This window comes from Clarias gariepinus, chromosome 20 (genome assembly GCF_024256425.1).
Source record: "Clarias gariepinus isolate MV-2021 ecotype Netherlands chromosome 20, CGAR_prim_01v2, whole genome shotgun sequence".
NCBI lineage: Eukaryota > Metazoa > Chordata > Actinopteri > Siluriformes > Clariidae > Clarias > Clarias gariepinus.
Genome location: NC_071119.1, coordinates 26,293,585 through 26,310,497, shown reverse-complemented (window position 1 = coordinate 26,310,497; position 16,913 = coordinate 26,293,585). Strand labels below are relative to the sequence as shown.

Below are 16,913 nucleotides of genomic sequence, written 5' to 3'. Positions count from 1 at the left end.
GCTGTTTGTTTCCCTGCATTACTCTTGCAGTAAATATGCACTAAACTATTATTTATGTATTGTCAAAATCTAAATACTTTAATCCGAGGGACAAAAATAGATGATGAGCACAAACTATGTAACAAAATTTTGAGGTTTTTGCCCTTTTTTTATGACCGGATTAAAAAAGCCACATGACTCCATGACATCATAACGAACACCTGAAACATGTGTGTGCACAAACACATGGTCATTATAATGTCATTTTAATAGTGTGAATATTCACTATTATTTTACATGAGAAATATATATTTTTTAAAAAAGATCTTTAATTCCATCTTTATTTTATTCTTAGCTGCAGATTTGTGCTTTCTGATTTTTTCTTTTTTTTTTTTTTGCATTTCTGTTCACATGACAAGTTAAATTTTGTTTTACTAATACCAAGAAAGAGATGCTGGAGAAAGCAACTCATTATACAGTAGCTCTTGAAACTAATTTTAGCTTTAAAGCTCATGAAACCTATTTGTTATTTAGTAAATAATAATTGTAATAGTTGTCAAATTGCTTTGAAATAAGAATAATAGCTTTGCATACTTGTAAGAATGTAGTTTAATATAAAAAAAATAGGGTTGTAACAATAACTCATCATCACTAATATTATCTGATTTTCCTAAAATTTGAAACAAATCTAAAAATTCCCACTGGTTTAATAATCATTTGTATTTTCAGGATAATTTCTCAAAAATATGATTTTTTCATAATATTTATGACCTTGTTGAAATGGTTATTTTTGTTCTGAGAGAAACAACAAAAGCACATTATATATTACTCTTGCACATAAGGTTGACTTCATAAATTATGGGACGCTTCAAAACAGTGGTTAAAAATGGTGATATAAAATAATCAGGATTTGGAAGAAAAATGACTGACGAAAGCTACTTTAAAGGCTTTAATTACAGTATGCTTTTTTATGAATACTGTACATTATGATAGAAATAATCATACTGTATGTTTCATTATTTAAGTATAAAAAAGATCCATAACATTTTGTTCATGTATTTTATTTTATTACAGTAAAAAATATTTAATTCTATAAAATAAAATAGTAATAATGGAATAATAAAAAAAATAAAGGACAGAAGAAGTTTACAAAGAAGTACGAAATTTAGAGAAAAACAGAAAACAAAAAGAATGGTCCTCATTCTTGTATAATGTCTAAAAAAAAATACAGAATTTAGCGAAAGCACAGAAATAGTGTCAGAAATCTTTAAATACTAAAATAGGTTAATGAGGTACATTTGTGTGCTTTTAGATAAAAGTGCGTAAAAAAGGGGCCGTCCCTAAACATTCAAGTCTAAACAGATACATTCACATTATTGTCAAATTCACTCACTTACACATCACTTTATAATGTATTCAGGGTCACACAGGGCCTGGAGCCTACCCCAGGAGACTTAGGCCTCGTTCACATGGGCGATAAATTTTTGGATAAGCGAACGTGCTCTAAACGTCCTAGACGTTTGTGTTGCATTTTGTAGTGTCGCTCGATTGACTTCTACACCGGCGCTCGTTTGTTTCTGTCTAACGTCAGCCTGCAGCCCATATTCTAGTTTGTGTGTTATCCTGTGGGGGCAGTGTGTCAGGAACTGGATATGAAAGCCCTTGTCATTTTATTTGAGGTGACTCCTTTAAATATGGACCATTTTGCTATATTAGACATTAATCTTCTTGTTTAAAAATTCTCGTAATACGGCGACATAGGGAGAGAAAACAATCGCCGCCACTACCGGGTTCACCCTCTTTATTTAGCTTTTTTCCTGCATTTTCCTATGTATAGCATGTAGGATCATGGGATATATCCGGTTCTCCGAAGTGTAAAATGAACGCGACGAAAACCCACTACAAGCGTTTTCCTTGCGTTTGTTGGGATTTAAAACCAAGAAAAAGCTGCGTGCACATTTTTTTTTTTTTTTTTTGAAAAATGCACGTCCCCAAAGCCCGTGTAAACACTCTCATTGACTCCTATGTGTAGAAAACCCTCGGCACTTGATCCGCGCTCAACGGACGATACGAACGCCAGAAAATGCTTGATTTCAACGCCTGCGTGAACAAGGCCTTAGGGCACAATGCGGGGTACACCCTGGATGAGGTGCCAATCCATCGCAGGGCACACAGACACACACTCACACACTCATTTACACACTACGGGCAATTTGGGAACCGTAAGGGGAAACCGATGTACCCGGAGGAAACCCACCAAGCACAGGAAAAAAACATTTAAATTGCATGAATACAGAGATGGTAATCAAACACGTACCCTGAAGGTGCAAGGTGATAGTGCTAACCTAACTACATCACTATGCCGCCTTGTTAAATTCAGTTTTGTAAAATATTTTTTTTCAAGTAAATCAATGTCTACATGAGAACTATGGAAAATTAATAAGAGAATGCAGAGCATTTTCATATTAAGGTTGAGGTCAGAATAATTTACATTAACCACACAATTATAAAAGGTGATTAAAGTTTACTAACAACAGCTCTCACGACTTTGTACTCTGCTGTTTCAGTGATTAAATGTTTCCAGTGAAAAAATAAAACAGGTTAAAAAAAAAAGTAGTGGATCAGTGGTAAAGGCTTTGGGCTAATGGTCGGATGGATCAGCTTATGCACCTTTTAGACATTAATATTTTTAATTGGAACAAATGACAACACTTTTTGTAAAATATTTCCGGTTGACCGTCAACACACTAATAAAGAACTGTGGTCCTACTTGTCTTTTATAACTGGTTGTTACATGCCCGTGTGTGTGGCATCACTGTCACAATCACTGGTAGCTTAATTTAATGCTGGTATGACAAAACAATCATTAGCACTATTTTTGAGTTTTGCATTGTCTTTCAGGTCAGGGGAAAAAGTTAAGCATCCAAACTACAATAAAGTTCTACAGTAGCACCCGAACGACTTAGATGTAAGAATCCTCAGTCTGTAGAGTTTCACATTCTTGTTCAAAGGTCCAAGGATCCGATAATGCTGGCACAGTAGTAGGATTTATCTTTCACCTCCTGAAGGATGTATTGTCTCATACAATGGAAAATACACCACTATAGTGTTGGGTAGTTCAGGACGTAACTTTACCATATGCATACTGTATGTTTGAAGGAGAAGCTTTCGGATAAACATATTGCAGCAGAGTGACTTCCCCTTCTTTACAGCTTGTTAGTGGTTTGCAGATGGTTAAGGGTGGAGCAGAGGGGCTTAAGGGCCTTTGATTGAGCAGATTGGTGGTTCGTTTGCTCGAAGACTTAGACCTTTTGAGCAGTAACCCAGAGCCTTTACCATGAATCTACTTCATTAAAAAAAAAAAAATTTCAAGCTTATTCTTTTAACTAAAGCACACTTACTAAACTACATAATACTGAGGTAATTAAAATTGAATAAGGTGCATATAGTGCATATAGAGCAGCAAATGAAAATGAGGTAAAGTTAAAAAAAATAAACAAAGAAGAATAAACAAGTAAAAGTGCTTTATCTCCCATCAGCCACTGCAACTGGGTGATGCTGTGCATTTGAACAACACAGACCCTTAAATAGCTTTTGTCTGTAAATCCAGAGAAGAACACCAGCTCCAGCAAGTCCAGCAGCAATGAGCAACACTGAGATATAATGAGTCCAGTGTAGTGGGGAATCTAAATAACAACAAACAAACAAGTCAGAATTACATGAAAAACTAACAATAGTAATATTTTGAATTGAATATTATATTTCCCTTTCAACAAAAATAATTCTTATATAAAATGATAAGTTTGTCTGAATTATTTGCTCATTTATTGCCTAGTAAATCTTAATTCCTGGCACACGTTCTAGAACAAATAGTTTCCTTATTACTCAGTATCAGGGAATATTTGTCTTCAGATTTAAAATCAGGGGTTTCTTAGTTTATAACACTGCCTGCAGAGCCTTGTACAGTGGACACTATGCGTGATGGATCCATCGCTTCACGCGCTTCACTTTCACGTGACTTTTTTCCATCACTCCAAAGTCTAATCTTTATGCTCCCTAGCAAACTAAAGCCTTTATTTCTGATTAGTCTCACTAAACAAGTGGTTTTCTTATGAACACACCCGGTTACTCCCAATCCTGTGAGTTCTTAGCACATAGATCTCATACCTTTTTTTTTTTTTTTTTTTTTTCCTTTTAATGCATCTTTACTAAGTGCTTAGGTGACTAATCTTTCCTGGGTTTATAAATGTGTTGACAGTTCTTGCAGGACACTTTGGGTACAAGGAGGGGTATACTGTACAATCCTTCAATGTTAGGAATGGTTATATAAAACAAAGACATACATACGGTGGCCCTGAAGTGCAAAACAAATTAACAAAACTGAAAACAAAATAACAAAACCTAAACCAAAATAACAAATTCAAAACCAAATTAACAAAACGGAAAACAAAATAACTAATATCTGACTGGCCGAGAAGTGCAATACAAATTAACGAAATGGAAAACAAATTAACAAATTCAAAACCAAATAACAAAACCCAAAACTATTTTTAGGGAGGTTTGTTGTTTTGTTTTTGTTGTTTTGTTTTCGGATCTGTTAATTTTGTTTTGAATTTGTTAATTTGTTTTCCGTTTTGTTAATTTGTATTGCACTTCTCGGCCAGTCCGATACAAACCGGAAAATGTAGGTATAGTTTGCGAATGAAATGCTTACCGCTAATTGGACGAGACATCTGTCACTCAAGATATACAGGAAGTACTGTAGTAGCGGTAGATTCGTGTGTGTGTATGAATGTGCAAACATTATTGTGGTTTCAAATATGGCATACTTACGGTGGCCCTAAAGTCAGTTTTGTTAATTTGTTTTGCACTTCACGGCCATCATAGTTTAAAGTGAAGCAGAACACACAAGAAACAAAGATAGAGAAACATGTTCCTACTTCCTGTATATCTTAAGTGACAGATGTCTCGTCTAATCAGGGGTTAGCATTTTATTCGCAAACTATATCTACCTTTTCCGGTTTGTATCGAACTGGCCGAGAAGTGCAATACAAATTAACAAAACGGAAAACAAATTAACAAATTTAAAACCGAATTAACAAATCCGAAAACAAAATAACAAAACCCCCCGCCACCAAAAAAAATAGTTTTGGGTTTTGTTAATTGGTTTTAAATTTGTTATTTTGTTTTCAGTTTTGTTAATTTGTTTTGCACTTCACGGCCACCATACATACAGGCACATGTCTGTCACTATGTAATTATGTCTGAAATCTGAACACAGATATTCATGTTTTCTCTATTAAATGCTCACTGTGTGCTTAACATAACACTGAATATGGATTACAGTTAATACGAAAGGTAATAAAGACATAACAACCTGTTACAGTGAGTTCGACGACCTCAGGGTATTTAGATTTTCCATTCTGGACAAAACATCTGTATAAGCCAGTGTCGGGGGATCTGACATCATCGATGGTGAGGGAGAGGTCTCCTTTATTGTAATCCTGTTTGGAGACAGAAACTCGATCCTTAAATCCTGCACCAGATTCCGTCTCTCCGTGTTCTAGCTTTGCCACAAGCCTGTCATCTTGTTTCCATTCGACATAGGCCTTAGATTCAGCTGTGAGTTTATCCGTTTCAGCATAGCAAGGTAGCTTAGCCTTGTCTCCAACCATGACAGTTACTGAAGTTGGAACTGAAAAAAAAAAAAAATATATATATATATACTGAATAGGTTTATTTGTACAATTCCTTTTTGCAACCAGCACCAATATTCAATTTGCTCTATCAATGTTTCCTAAAAATCAGAGTCTAGTTTAACCTTACTGCTCGAAAGGTCTAAGGCTTCGAGCAAACGAACCACCAAACAGGGCAAACAAGGCAACTTCAAAGAGCGAGAGTAATGAAAAACCTCCTGGTGTAACTCCAGAAGAACTTACCAAGTACTTCCAGGTAGTGGTCGCAGCTCTTGTCACCATCACAGGAGCACAGGTACCAGCTTCTGTCATTGTACACAACACTGGAGATAGTGAGGGAGATGGTTCCCTGGCTCAGGTTAGCTTGCGAGAACTCAATCCTGCCCTCAAACTCGGGCGCGACATTGAGCTTTCCTTCTGTAAAACTACACACCAGGGAGTCCTTTCTGAACCATTCAAAATCAGAGCACCTACGGTTACAGGGAATGGTGGCCGTGTGACCGAGCATCACCGTCAGGCCAGAGGTCACAGACAGGAAGGTAAGCAGACCTGAAAAAAAAAGAGCTTGAAATCTATAGAGACCTTATGATCAGTTATAAATTATTTTAAGCAACTTTTAAACTATTAAAAATAAGCAATAAAACCTGGTGTGTTTTCATAAGGTGGTGTGCTGAATCTAACTAGAATCAGTTAATATTATAGAAATATACACGAAAACGTAATTATAAATGTAAGTGGTGTTCAGTTCATACTAGGACTTTTGATTGTGCAAAATAAGAGAGCAATTAAAAAAAACACATCACAAGTCCCGACCATTTATTGGCCAATGTTATCACACAGAAGGAATTTGAGTCTGGCTTGCAGCAAAGTACAGAAAAAATAACAACAATGTGCTTATTAGACTATTGTTCAATAATATTCTCACTCACTCGTCTTCTATACCGCTTTATCCTGTATTCTGGGTCACGGGGGGCCTGGAGCCTATCCCAGGAGGCTTAGGGCACAAGGCGGGGTACACCATGGACAGGGTGCCATTACATTACAGGGCACACACACACACTCACACACTTATTCGCCCCCTTCGGGCAATTAAGACAGAGCATGCAAACTCCATGCACACAGAAACGGGAATCAAGCCTGGTCGGGAATCAAACCCGGACCCTGGAGGTGCAATTTAAATAAAGACAGCATTGCAAACAGTTCAAAGTTCAGCAAAAGTTAATTGTGACTGCATTATTACTGTTTTATAACTTCCAGATGTTAGCATTACATTCATAATTAAACATGTGTCCAGGTTCATGCTGAACAATTCTGCATCACTTGCAGATTTGATAAACGAGTTATTAGGAATTGTTCCCTTGCACACATTAGAGATCAGGGTCTCGACGCCCGCACCCATTTTTACAGCGCTTACCAAGAAACTGCAGCAAAAACATCCTGCTCACTATCAGCTGCATCGTGTTTCCAAAAAAAAAAAAAAACCTAAGAGAAAAAATCTTTAACACTTTTTTAATTGTCTTTTTTTTGTTTTTGCATTTCCACCACTGATCTTGAGAAACCGTGTCTTCTTTTTTTTTCTTTTTCTTTCTTTTTTGTTCTTCTTCTGCTTGTTCTTCCTATTCTTCTTTGATACTGCCATCTCCTGGAATCTCCTGAGGTTTCAGAAAATCAGGGTAAAGACTTTAAACATGGCCTTTTCCTGCATGTAAATGTATGCTTATTTATTTATTTATTATTATTATTATTATTATTATTATTATTATTATTATTACCACTATAATTATTATTGTTATTATTATTATTATTACCATTATTATTATTATTATTATTATTATTATTATTATTATTATTATTATTCATTTGTTTTTGTTTGTTAGTCCATAATGTACACAAAGTTTTAAAAGCTTTTACCTAACAAGCTAGCATATTTTATTCCCTTTTCATTCCAAAGTACATAATCAAATAATTTTCTGGCCAGTACTTAAACCACACACACACACACACACACACACACAAACACACACACACACACACACACACAAGCTTGTATATTTCCGCATTCAGTATGCAACATTCATAAAATATATTCACTCAATACATAAATGTTCTGAAAAGTAGATACTCAAGGATTTTTTTTTATTCTATGACTCATTATTGTAGTTGGTATTGATTCACTTTGTTATGTTTTTTTTTTAGTATATTTCACTCAACTGTACTTAACGTAACCGTAGCATTGAATCAGATTTTCCAGTTTCCTGTTGTTGATAAGATTAAAAAATCTTCTGATATGTTTAGCAAAGAAAAACAATGAAATTAAACTGATCACCATTAAACATTTTGTGTAAATGACCTTTTTAAAAAAATATTAACCAGCAACCACCTCAAAAAAAAAAAAAAAAAACATTACTTTCACAGTAATTGACAAAATTATGTATTTAAATGTTGCATACACATATATTATTATTATTACACATTTCCATCATTTTATTTCGATTCTGTAAAACTACTTGAATTTGACGATTACCATTGGTAAAGGTGCTATAAAAATACAATTTAATTAAATGAAATGTAAAAAAAAAAAAAAAAAACATTTTAAATGATCACTTTACTTGTTGATTTTTTTGATAATGCACTATTATTATTATTATTATTATTATTATTGTTGTTGTTGTTGTTGTTGCATTGATCTTTATCATTGTGCTTGGTTCTATTACAGTTATTCCCAACATGAATGATAATTTAATTTCCATGGCAGCAAAATATGTGGCTCAGGTGTCTCGCATTATAATTATTGATAATTTTCTGACATAATAATAGCTAAAGGAAAAAAAAAATCTGAAATAACATCAAGCAAGACACAGATGTGAAATGTTAAAGTGAGAAAAGCAAGCCATTGATCCAACAGAAATAAACAAGAATCAGAGCAATTCAGTAAAATAGTGGAGTTGATTATAGAAAACTTGGTTTTGTCTTGTAAAACCACAAGACATTCCAGCACAAGCTTTTTATCTGGTCATTATATGGACAGCGATGATGGTGAAGATCATAAGGAGAACACCGCCGCTCAACACTCCTGAGACTAACATGTGAGTGTGAAGATGTCCTCCCAGATCTTCTGATTTGGTGTCTGAGCCTTAAATAAAAAAAAAAAAAGACAGGAAGTTAGAGCACAGGATGTGGGCAATGTAAAAGCATTTCTATTTACAGCTCATTATATAAACAGTTCATAAATAACAACACGGATTGTACATATGCAACCTTGGGAAATTGTCAGATTCTCAGCTGGAGTCTGTTTCTCATCCAAGAGAGCTGAAAAAAAAAAAAAAAAAAAGATGATCGCGAACATGATCTTGTTAACCAAGACAGTGAAAATGATTTTTCACCAGACATCCTGTTCTTTACCATATAACCGCATTCCTTCACTCAACTTGATCTGCTTGTCATTTACCGCCGCGCAGAAGTACGTGACGAGGTCTGTCTGGGAAACGTGTACTATTTTCAGATGGATAAACCGATTATTAATGAAACCCTGGAAACTGGAGCTGTTAGAATTCCAGGTGATGGATAAATCCCCATTTTTGTTCAGCCCCAGAACCATCAGGAGCTCAGGGTTCATTTCCGAGCTCATCCTTACCCAGTTAATCTCATAATGATATGATAAGTTACACTGTAGCGTCACCGCCGCTCCAAGCCGGACCTCCAGAGCCTTCGCAGCCAAAGACGGTGTCGCGGGCAAAACAACGATTCCTGAGGGAAAGAAAAATCATTAAGTATGATGAGTAATTATGATGGAAGAACACTGTGGTTGGATGGGCAGTTATAATTATCTTTAACCACAGACATGGTGTTTGTCACAAACAAGTCTGCTAAACACCCATAATTATCATCTCAATCTTATATAATTTTTAGCAGTCACCAACTTCAAATGAAATTTTATTAACATTTTAAATGATATTGTTGGAAAATACATAATGTTTTATTGGTGGATTTAATGTATTGCATCGATTTATTATTTAGATTTGTTTATGCCGTGTTTTTTTAAGTATGTTTTTTCACCCCAGCGTCCCGGTCTTTTTGGACGTCTTAACACGATGAATCAAAATCATTACACGGAATGGAATCTGCTGTCATTAGGACATCTAAGTGTGACACAGGGCCTTTTTAACAAGATTTTGCTAAATAGCTCATACACACTTGTATGTACACATGCAAAACCCAGTACACATTTAGATCTCATTTTTCCTGTGCGTGTCATGGGCTCTACTCAACGGTAAGTCAGTTATTTTGGTTTGTTAGCAATGGATTTTGGGGCCAGGGGTAGCTCAGTGGTTAAGGCATTGGACTACGGTTCGGAAGATCTCAAGTTCAAACCCCACAACCACCAAGTTGCCACTGTTGGGCCCTTGAGCAAGGCCCTTAACCCTCAACTGCTCAGATGTGTAATGAGATAAAAATATAAGTCGCTCTGGATAAGAGCGTCTGCCAAATACGTAAATGTAAATTTTGATATACTCCTCTCATGGGGTTTATATGATCGCCATCAAATCAGGCTTATATGATCTCAAGACATTGTGGATGTATAATTGTCAAGGGATTTTCAGTATCTCAAACAGGTCAGATGTGGTGATGCCTTAAACTCATGCGGAAAAGTGGCTTATAACTTGATGAGTGACACCATATTGAGTGACATCACATTATATTGTGATGCTTTTGTTTCAGAATTTGGGCCTTTTAGGTATTTAGATGCTTACTAAGCACACAAGTTGGCACAGGTGCTTGGGCCTGATCATTATTGCTTTGCATCTATATTATACATGTTATTTTAACTTTAAAAATAGCAGACAAACCAAAACTTTTTTCTTTATTTTTTCTCTTTCTTTATTTATTTTTTGATGCAACTGTAGGTCATCTATTTCTCTCCACACAGGGCTTTCAGGTTCTTCAGTCTGTTACTACTTGTCTACTGCACTAACCTCCTTTTATGTTTTCCGACTGCTGGAACTGATCCCATACCTGCCCACTGGTGAACTTCCTCCACAGCTTTTCCACGGCCTGCACACACCTCACCCTGGCCTGTACCTCACTCCCTGTGATGCATTAGCACTGCGTGACTGATCCCAACATCCCAACCTGCTATACCTTTTTTTTCCCTGTTCTGCACTCAGGTGATGGACTGAACGTCCCTTAGATGTCCAAACAGCCGTGTCTTCAAACGAACACTAAAGACTTGCTTATTTACCAAGTGATTAAACCAGCAATAAATGTATACTGTACATTGTTATCTTCTAAGCCTGTTCTGTCTTTAGTGCACTGAAAATCTCACAATAAACATTAAGTAACCGGGTTTAGCCTTATATCCAGTATTCTTATACACTCACACTTTTATATTCATCTATATTTGCTTAAGAAAAAGGACACGGAGACTTCAAAGCAATTCTGAGAGAGCATGATCAAAAAATTCTTAAAGGTAATCAATTAGACCCTTCTTCTGCCTCTAAGTAGGTAGTTGCTGCATGTAAATATTTAAATATAGATATATACTGAAGACAGGTTTGTTTTAGACATTAAGAACCAAAAAGTTTTTTTGCATTTCAGTTATGTTGTTTGTATTCATATTCATATGAGTTATAAAAATCACTGGGGCTGAAATTTACTTTGTTTTAGTGAAAAAACTAAGGGTTCTTATCCTGTTGATGTTGGGTTCTACCTACAAAGATTTATTTATTTATTTATTTTCCGATTGGGGCAGCTTGAAAGCCCGGAACAAATGGGCAACAAAATTTGGCCAGCTATTGTTATTATATCACCAATCTATGAACCAATTCTTAAAATATGCATAAGCACACACACACACACACACACACACACACACACACACACACAATTTATTATTAAAAAAAAAAAACATGTAAAACATCATAAGGTTTTTAAATTATGTATAAGAAATAAATGAAGCAGTATTTGAATGGCCATTTCAGCGTCCTGACATTAAAATAAGACATCTGTTTGTCATTTTTGTTAAAATTTAAAGGGTGCGTGAATGCTTGTTGGTTTAAAGATTAATCAAATAAATGTAACTCACCTAAAAATCGTATGATGACAGACCACAGCATTGTGTTTGTGTGGAGGATGCAGTGACTGACTGACGATCGAAACCAAGTCTTGTCTGCAAAATGTGTGAAACTCAAATATGGCTTTTTTCCACTGAAGTTCTTTCCAGCTCATTAAAGTCAAACCACACGATGCTTGTGCGTTCTTTAACCCACAGTGCTTGTCGAGGCTTGATGTAAGGGTTAACCCCTAGAGGGCGCCAAGGCGCCCAAAGACTGGTTTTTGTTGTGTTTTTTGTTATGTTATAGGTTGATTAAAGAGAAACTTCAGTTCCCAGGCTGCACCTCGGTCAGGTGACGCAAGCATTCACCTGAACCGAGGAAAGTAATTATGTTAATTATAAATTGCCTGACTGAAAGTCAGTCCGGCGTCTAGCTTTTGTTGTTATAGTTATGCTGGTTGTTGTTATCGTTAAGTTTGCTGTAGTTATAGTTATTATGGTTGTGTTTGTGAAAGAATTGCAGTAAAGTTTCCAGGTGCTCTAATAAAAGAGCTTTCGTTTTGTTTTGCTTTGAATAATCAATAAAAGCACCGTTTGAACAAACATCTTGCCGACTATGCCATGCAAACACTCAGGCCGGCATCATGACAGAAAGCTAGACCGCCTCTGTGGCATAGCAGAGGTCTCCCCCCTAGACGTTTTTTTAGGGGGAGCTATCACTATCTCGCCCGAGCTGGCGGAATTGCTGGACGACAGCGAGAAGCAAGGAGAGAGGCACGACAGAGCTGGGAAGGCTGCAGGCTCGCCATCTGGCGGACGCCATTCAGAGGTGATGCAATCACCATCTGCCTGAGCTGGCGGACTTGCGGGATGACAGTGAGGAGCAGAGAGAGAGAGAGAGGCGCGGCAGAGCTGGGAAAGCTGCAGGCTCGCCATCTGGCGGATGCCATTCAGAGGTGATGAAGCTGAGGGTGATAGGTTCCCATGCTCTGAAGGTGAGGTACGGCCCGGGAAGGTCAGGTACGTCGGAGGAAAGGGAACAAGAACCCCAGGAAAAGCGAGGAAAGAAGGAGGAGGGGACCCAGGAACTGTCCAATTTTCGGTGAAGATAAATTATGAGCGCATTCAAGACCTGCTGGAGCAGGCAAGACAGCTCCAACACCTGCTTGTACAGCTTCAGCTTCGCAAGAGCCGTGAAAGAGGATCATAGCTTCAGGAGAGCTACACAGCAGGCTCTGATCTTCATCCTCTTCCTCGGCCCCCCGCCTTTGCTCGACGTGGAGGACTATGCCCTGCCGCTGAATGGCGAGGACGACGCGCTTCCTCCACCTCTGCCTCTGCTTGATGTTGAGGACGACACGCCGCCGCTGAACGGCGAGGACGACGCGCTCCCTTCACCCCCGCTGCCTCTGCTCGACGTGGAGGACTACGTGCCGCTGCTGCACGGTGAGGAAAATGCACTTCCTCCACCTCCGCCACCTCTGCTTGAAAGCAACAGTGGTGAGTCAAGGCGCATCCTGGAGAGCACATAGTGCCCAATTCTCAGCCAAGCTCCGCGAACATTGCTTCAGCTCTGCAGACGCTGAGCTCTGTAGACATGACATCAGCGCCGCTGCCGCCAAGCTCTGCGAACGTCGCGTTAGCTCCGCAGCCACCAAGCTCCGCGGGCGTGGCACCAGCTCCTCAGCCTGAGGACGTCGTGCCCGCTCCTCATCCCGACCCAGCAGAAGGCGTGCCAGCCCCGTCACTCAGCGTCACGGACATAGGTCCGGTGCAGGTTCAGCCGACGTGGGGCTTTGGGGGCCAGGTCATGCAGGCAAGGCAGCACAACTCGGGGGAGGATGGCAACCGCCTCTGGGTTAGGGGGCCAGACTCAGGACATTGGGGCGGGAGTCCTGGGCCTCCGTTAACGCTCCGGAGAAGCATTTTTTAAAGGGGGGTTGTATTTTAAGGGTTAAGCCCTAGAGAGCTGGTTTTTGTTGTGTTTTTTGTTATGTGATAGGTTGATTAAAGAGAAACTTCAGTTCCCAGGCTGCACCTCGGTCAGGTGACGCAAGCATTCACCGGAACCGAGGAAAGTAATTATGTTAATTATAAATAACTGAAAGTCAGTCAAACGTCTATCTTTTATTGTTATAGTTATGCTGGTTGTTGTTATCGTTATGTTTGCTGTAGTTATAGTTATTATGGTTGTGTTTGTGAAAGTATTACAGTAAAGTTTTCAGGTGCTCTAATAAAAGAACTTTCGTTTTGTTTTGCTTTGAATAATCAATAAAAGGAACATTTGAACCAACATCTTGCCTCTGCGACTATGTCACGCAAAACACTCACGCCGGCATCATGACACTTGAGGAAAAGGTCTGGTGGTCACTTTTGTTTTCAATTGAAAATAGCCAAAAAAATAAAAAAATCCATGTCCATATATGAATTATAATATATTAATATTTCTGATAATAAACTTATGACCATCTACCACAAACAAAAACACTAAAGCTACCTGTTTGTGTATTTGATTTTTTATATTTATGCAGCAACATTTTAACAGGTATTTATATACAGTGGAACTTTGAATTACGAGCATCCGGAAACAGGATCATGCAGCCGTAAACCAAATCAGATTTTCCCATAAAAAATAATGAAAACTCTAATTATTTGTTCCACAGCCCCAAAAAAAATAAATACATAAGAATAATTAAGACAAAATATTAAGTAAAAATAAAACAAATTAACTTGCACTTTACCTTAAAAAAAGTAAAAATAAATCCCAATAGATAAGTGTTTTCGTTTGTGCACACAGGTGGTGCTGTGTGTGTGTGTGTGTGTGTGTGTGTGTGTGTGTGTGTGTGTGTGTGTGTGTGTGTGTGTGAATCTAAAGTAAGCTCCCCTTTCCCCTTCTTGTCTTACAAAGTTACCCTTTCTCCACTCTTTTCACACAGACAAGGAGTCGCCACAGAGTAACAAATAATAATCATGATATTTGTTGTACTGTGTTTGTTTCCCTAATGTGTGGTAGCAGTGGGCAGCGTCATCATCAGCGTTTATCATCGAATTTGATGTCACAGTAGGCAGCGTCATCATCAGTGGTTATGTTCTAATGTGACGTGATCATCAGTTTTTACGTCATAGTGTGAGCGTGTCACAGGCGCAAAAAAACGGGTATGTTAGGCTGAGCTCAAAGCTACTAAAACCCATTTTTAGTATTCAGATTGCAAATCGTCTACAGCGACAGCACATACAGCAGGCAGAAGTAAAGGCTGACGAAACATTGGGGCGGTGTGAGGAGCAACTGCGAGTTGACCGCACACTCCATTCACAGGTAAATGCAGTGCATGTAGCATACAGGCATGTGGGTAATCTCCATGAGTAAATCTCATGTAACTGAGCAGAGTCGCGAGTAAACCTCAAAATGATAATAAGACATACAATATATACATACATACCTTTTACAAATATCTTCTAAACCCTAACAGCTTATATACATATACTATATGAAACTGAAATGAAACTGGGGACACAGTTTTTGATTTTTGATGTGATTCTTCATGTGCAATTATATACTCAGCAAAAAAAGAAACGTCCTCTGACTTTCAACTGTTTTTACCTTCAGTAAACTTAATGTGTAAATATTTGTATGAACACTAAAAGAGTCAACACCATAAGACATAAACTAAAAATGTTTCCCAATGTGTCCCTGAATGAAGGGAGGCTCAAAATCAAAAGTACCAGTCAGTATCTGGTGTGGCCACCAGCTGCTTGAAGTACTGCAGTGCATCTCCTCCTCATGGACTGCCTATTGCGGACAGTCTGAGCACTGATGGAGGGATTGTGTGTTCCTGGTGTGACTCGGGCAGTTGTTGTGGCCATCCTGTACCTGTCACGCAGGTGTGATATTCGGATGTACCGATCCTGTGCAGGTGTTGTTACACGTGGTCTTCCACCGCGAGGATGATCAGCCGTCCTTCCCGTCTCCCTGTAGCGCCGTCTTAGGCGTCTCACGGTGCGGACATGGCGATTTATCGCCCTAGCCACATCAGCAGTCCTCATGCCTCCCTGCAGCATACCTAATGCACGTTCACGCAGATGAGCAGGGAGCCTGGGCATCTTTCTTTGGGTGTTTTTCACAGTCGGTAGACAAGTCTCTTCAGTGTCCTGCGTTTTTAGAACTGTGACATTAAATGCCTACTTTCTGTAAGGTGTTAAGGTCTTAACGACCATTCCACAGGTGCATGCTAATTAATTGATTATGGTTAATTGAACATGCATGGAAAAAACTGTTTTAACCCTTTACAATGAAGATCTGTAAAGTTATTTGGATTTTTACAACATTATGGTTGAAATACACAGTCCTAAAAAAGGGACGTTTCTTTTTTTTTGCTGAGTATATATTCTGGTTTCCAAAGACATGCATATTAGGATAAATGGTGTCCCCACATAGCACAAAGTGTGTGTTAATGTTAAAAGAGGTTCTACCACAGTCATAAAATGGGAGTAAATTCAATGGTCAATATATATATATATTATATATAATAATCCGTTATTATATATATATATATATATATATATATATATATATATATAATAATTTTATATATATAATAATATATTATATAATAATAATAATAATATATATATATATATATATATATATATATATATATATATATAAAATTAATATATTTGAAATATATATATATATATATATATATATATATATTTATATATATACAACCTGTGTAAAAGACTAACAACATACAATATATACTGTACATATACATATATGTGTATTATATAAGTGTATTATTTTTTATATTTTCATATTTAGAATGGAGCATCCTTGTAAGTCATGACCACAAAAATTATAATAAAACAATTTACTGCTTTATTACACTTAATTTTATTATGTAATTATATATAAATGATTGAATAATGATAAATAAATTATAGATCATTGTTATTATTTGAGTATTACATTTCTTGTTTAATATTTATGATTTCATTTTTTATTTATTTTTTATTTAATGATTTATTCAGGCGTTAAAATAAAATAAATTAAATTATTTATTCACAGAGTAACACGTTTACCAATGATGACCAAAAAAAAACTTTGTATTCGTTCCAAAATCCCGCCTTTACGTCTCATAAAATTGACGTCACCCGGTGCAGCAGCGTCTGTCGCGGTCTGATGA

The 16,913-nt window shown here is 37.3% G+C and overlaps 1 protein-coding gene across 1 annotated transcript; it reads right to left on the bottom strand.

The window, feature by feature from the left end:
* Positions 1–1,087: 1,087 nt before the first annotated feature.
* On the bottom strand, positions 1,088–7,245 carry si:dkey-22i16.9 (matrix remodeling-associated protein 8). Its single transcript, XM_053479555.1, has 4 exons — positions 7,090–7,245; positions 5,919–6,224; positions 5,357–5,674; positions 1,088–3,665 (listed from the first exon to the last, which is right to left on the bottom strand). Exons 1-4 carry the CDS (start codon positions 7,130–7,132, stop codon positions 3,505–3,507), a joined length of 828 nt encoding a protein of 275 aa, XP_053335530.1. The 5' UTR covers positions 7,133–7,245; the 3' UTR covers positions 1,088–3,504.
* Between the last annotated feature and the right edge of the window lie 9,668 nt (positions 7,246–16,913).

Excerpts from the sequence above, each read along its gene's own strand:
- si:dkey-22i16.9 (XM_053479555.1), bottom strand. The coding sequence starts at position 7,132 with ATGCAGCTGATAGTGAGCAGGATGTTTTTGCTGCAGTTTCTTG. Across the intron at positions 6,225-7,089 it reads GTTTTTGCTGCAGTTTCTTG|GTCTGCTTACCTTCCTGTCT; the intron begins GTAAGCGCTGTA and ends TTTTTTTTTCAG. Across the intron at positions 5,675-5,918 it reads CCACTACCTGGAAGTACTTG|TTCCAACTTCAGTAACTGTC; the intron begins GTAAGTTCTTCT and ends TTTTTTTTTCAG.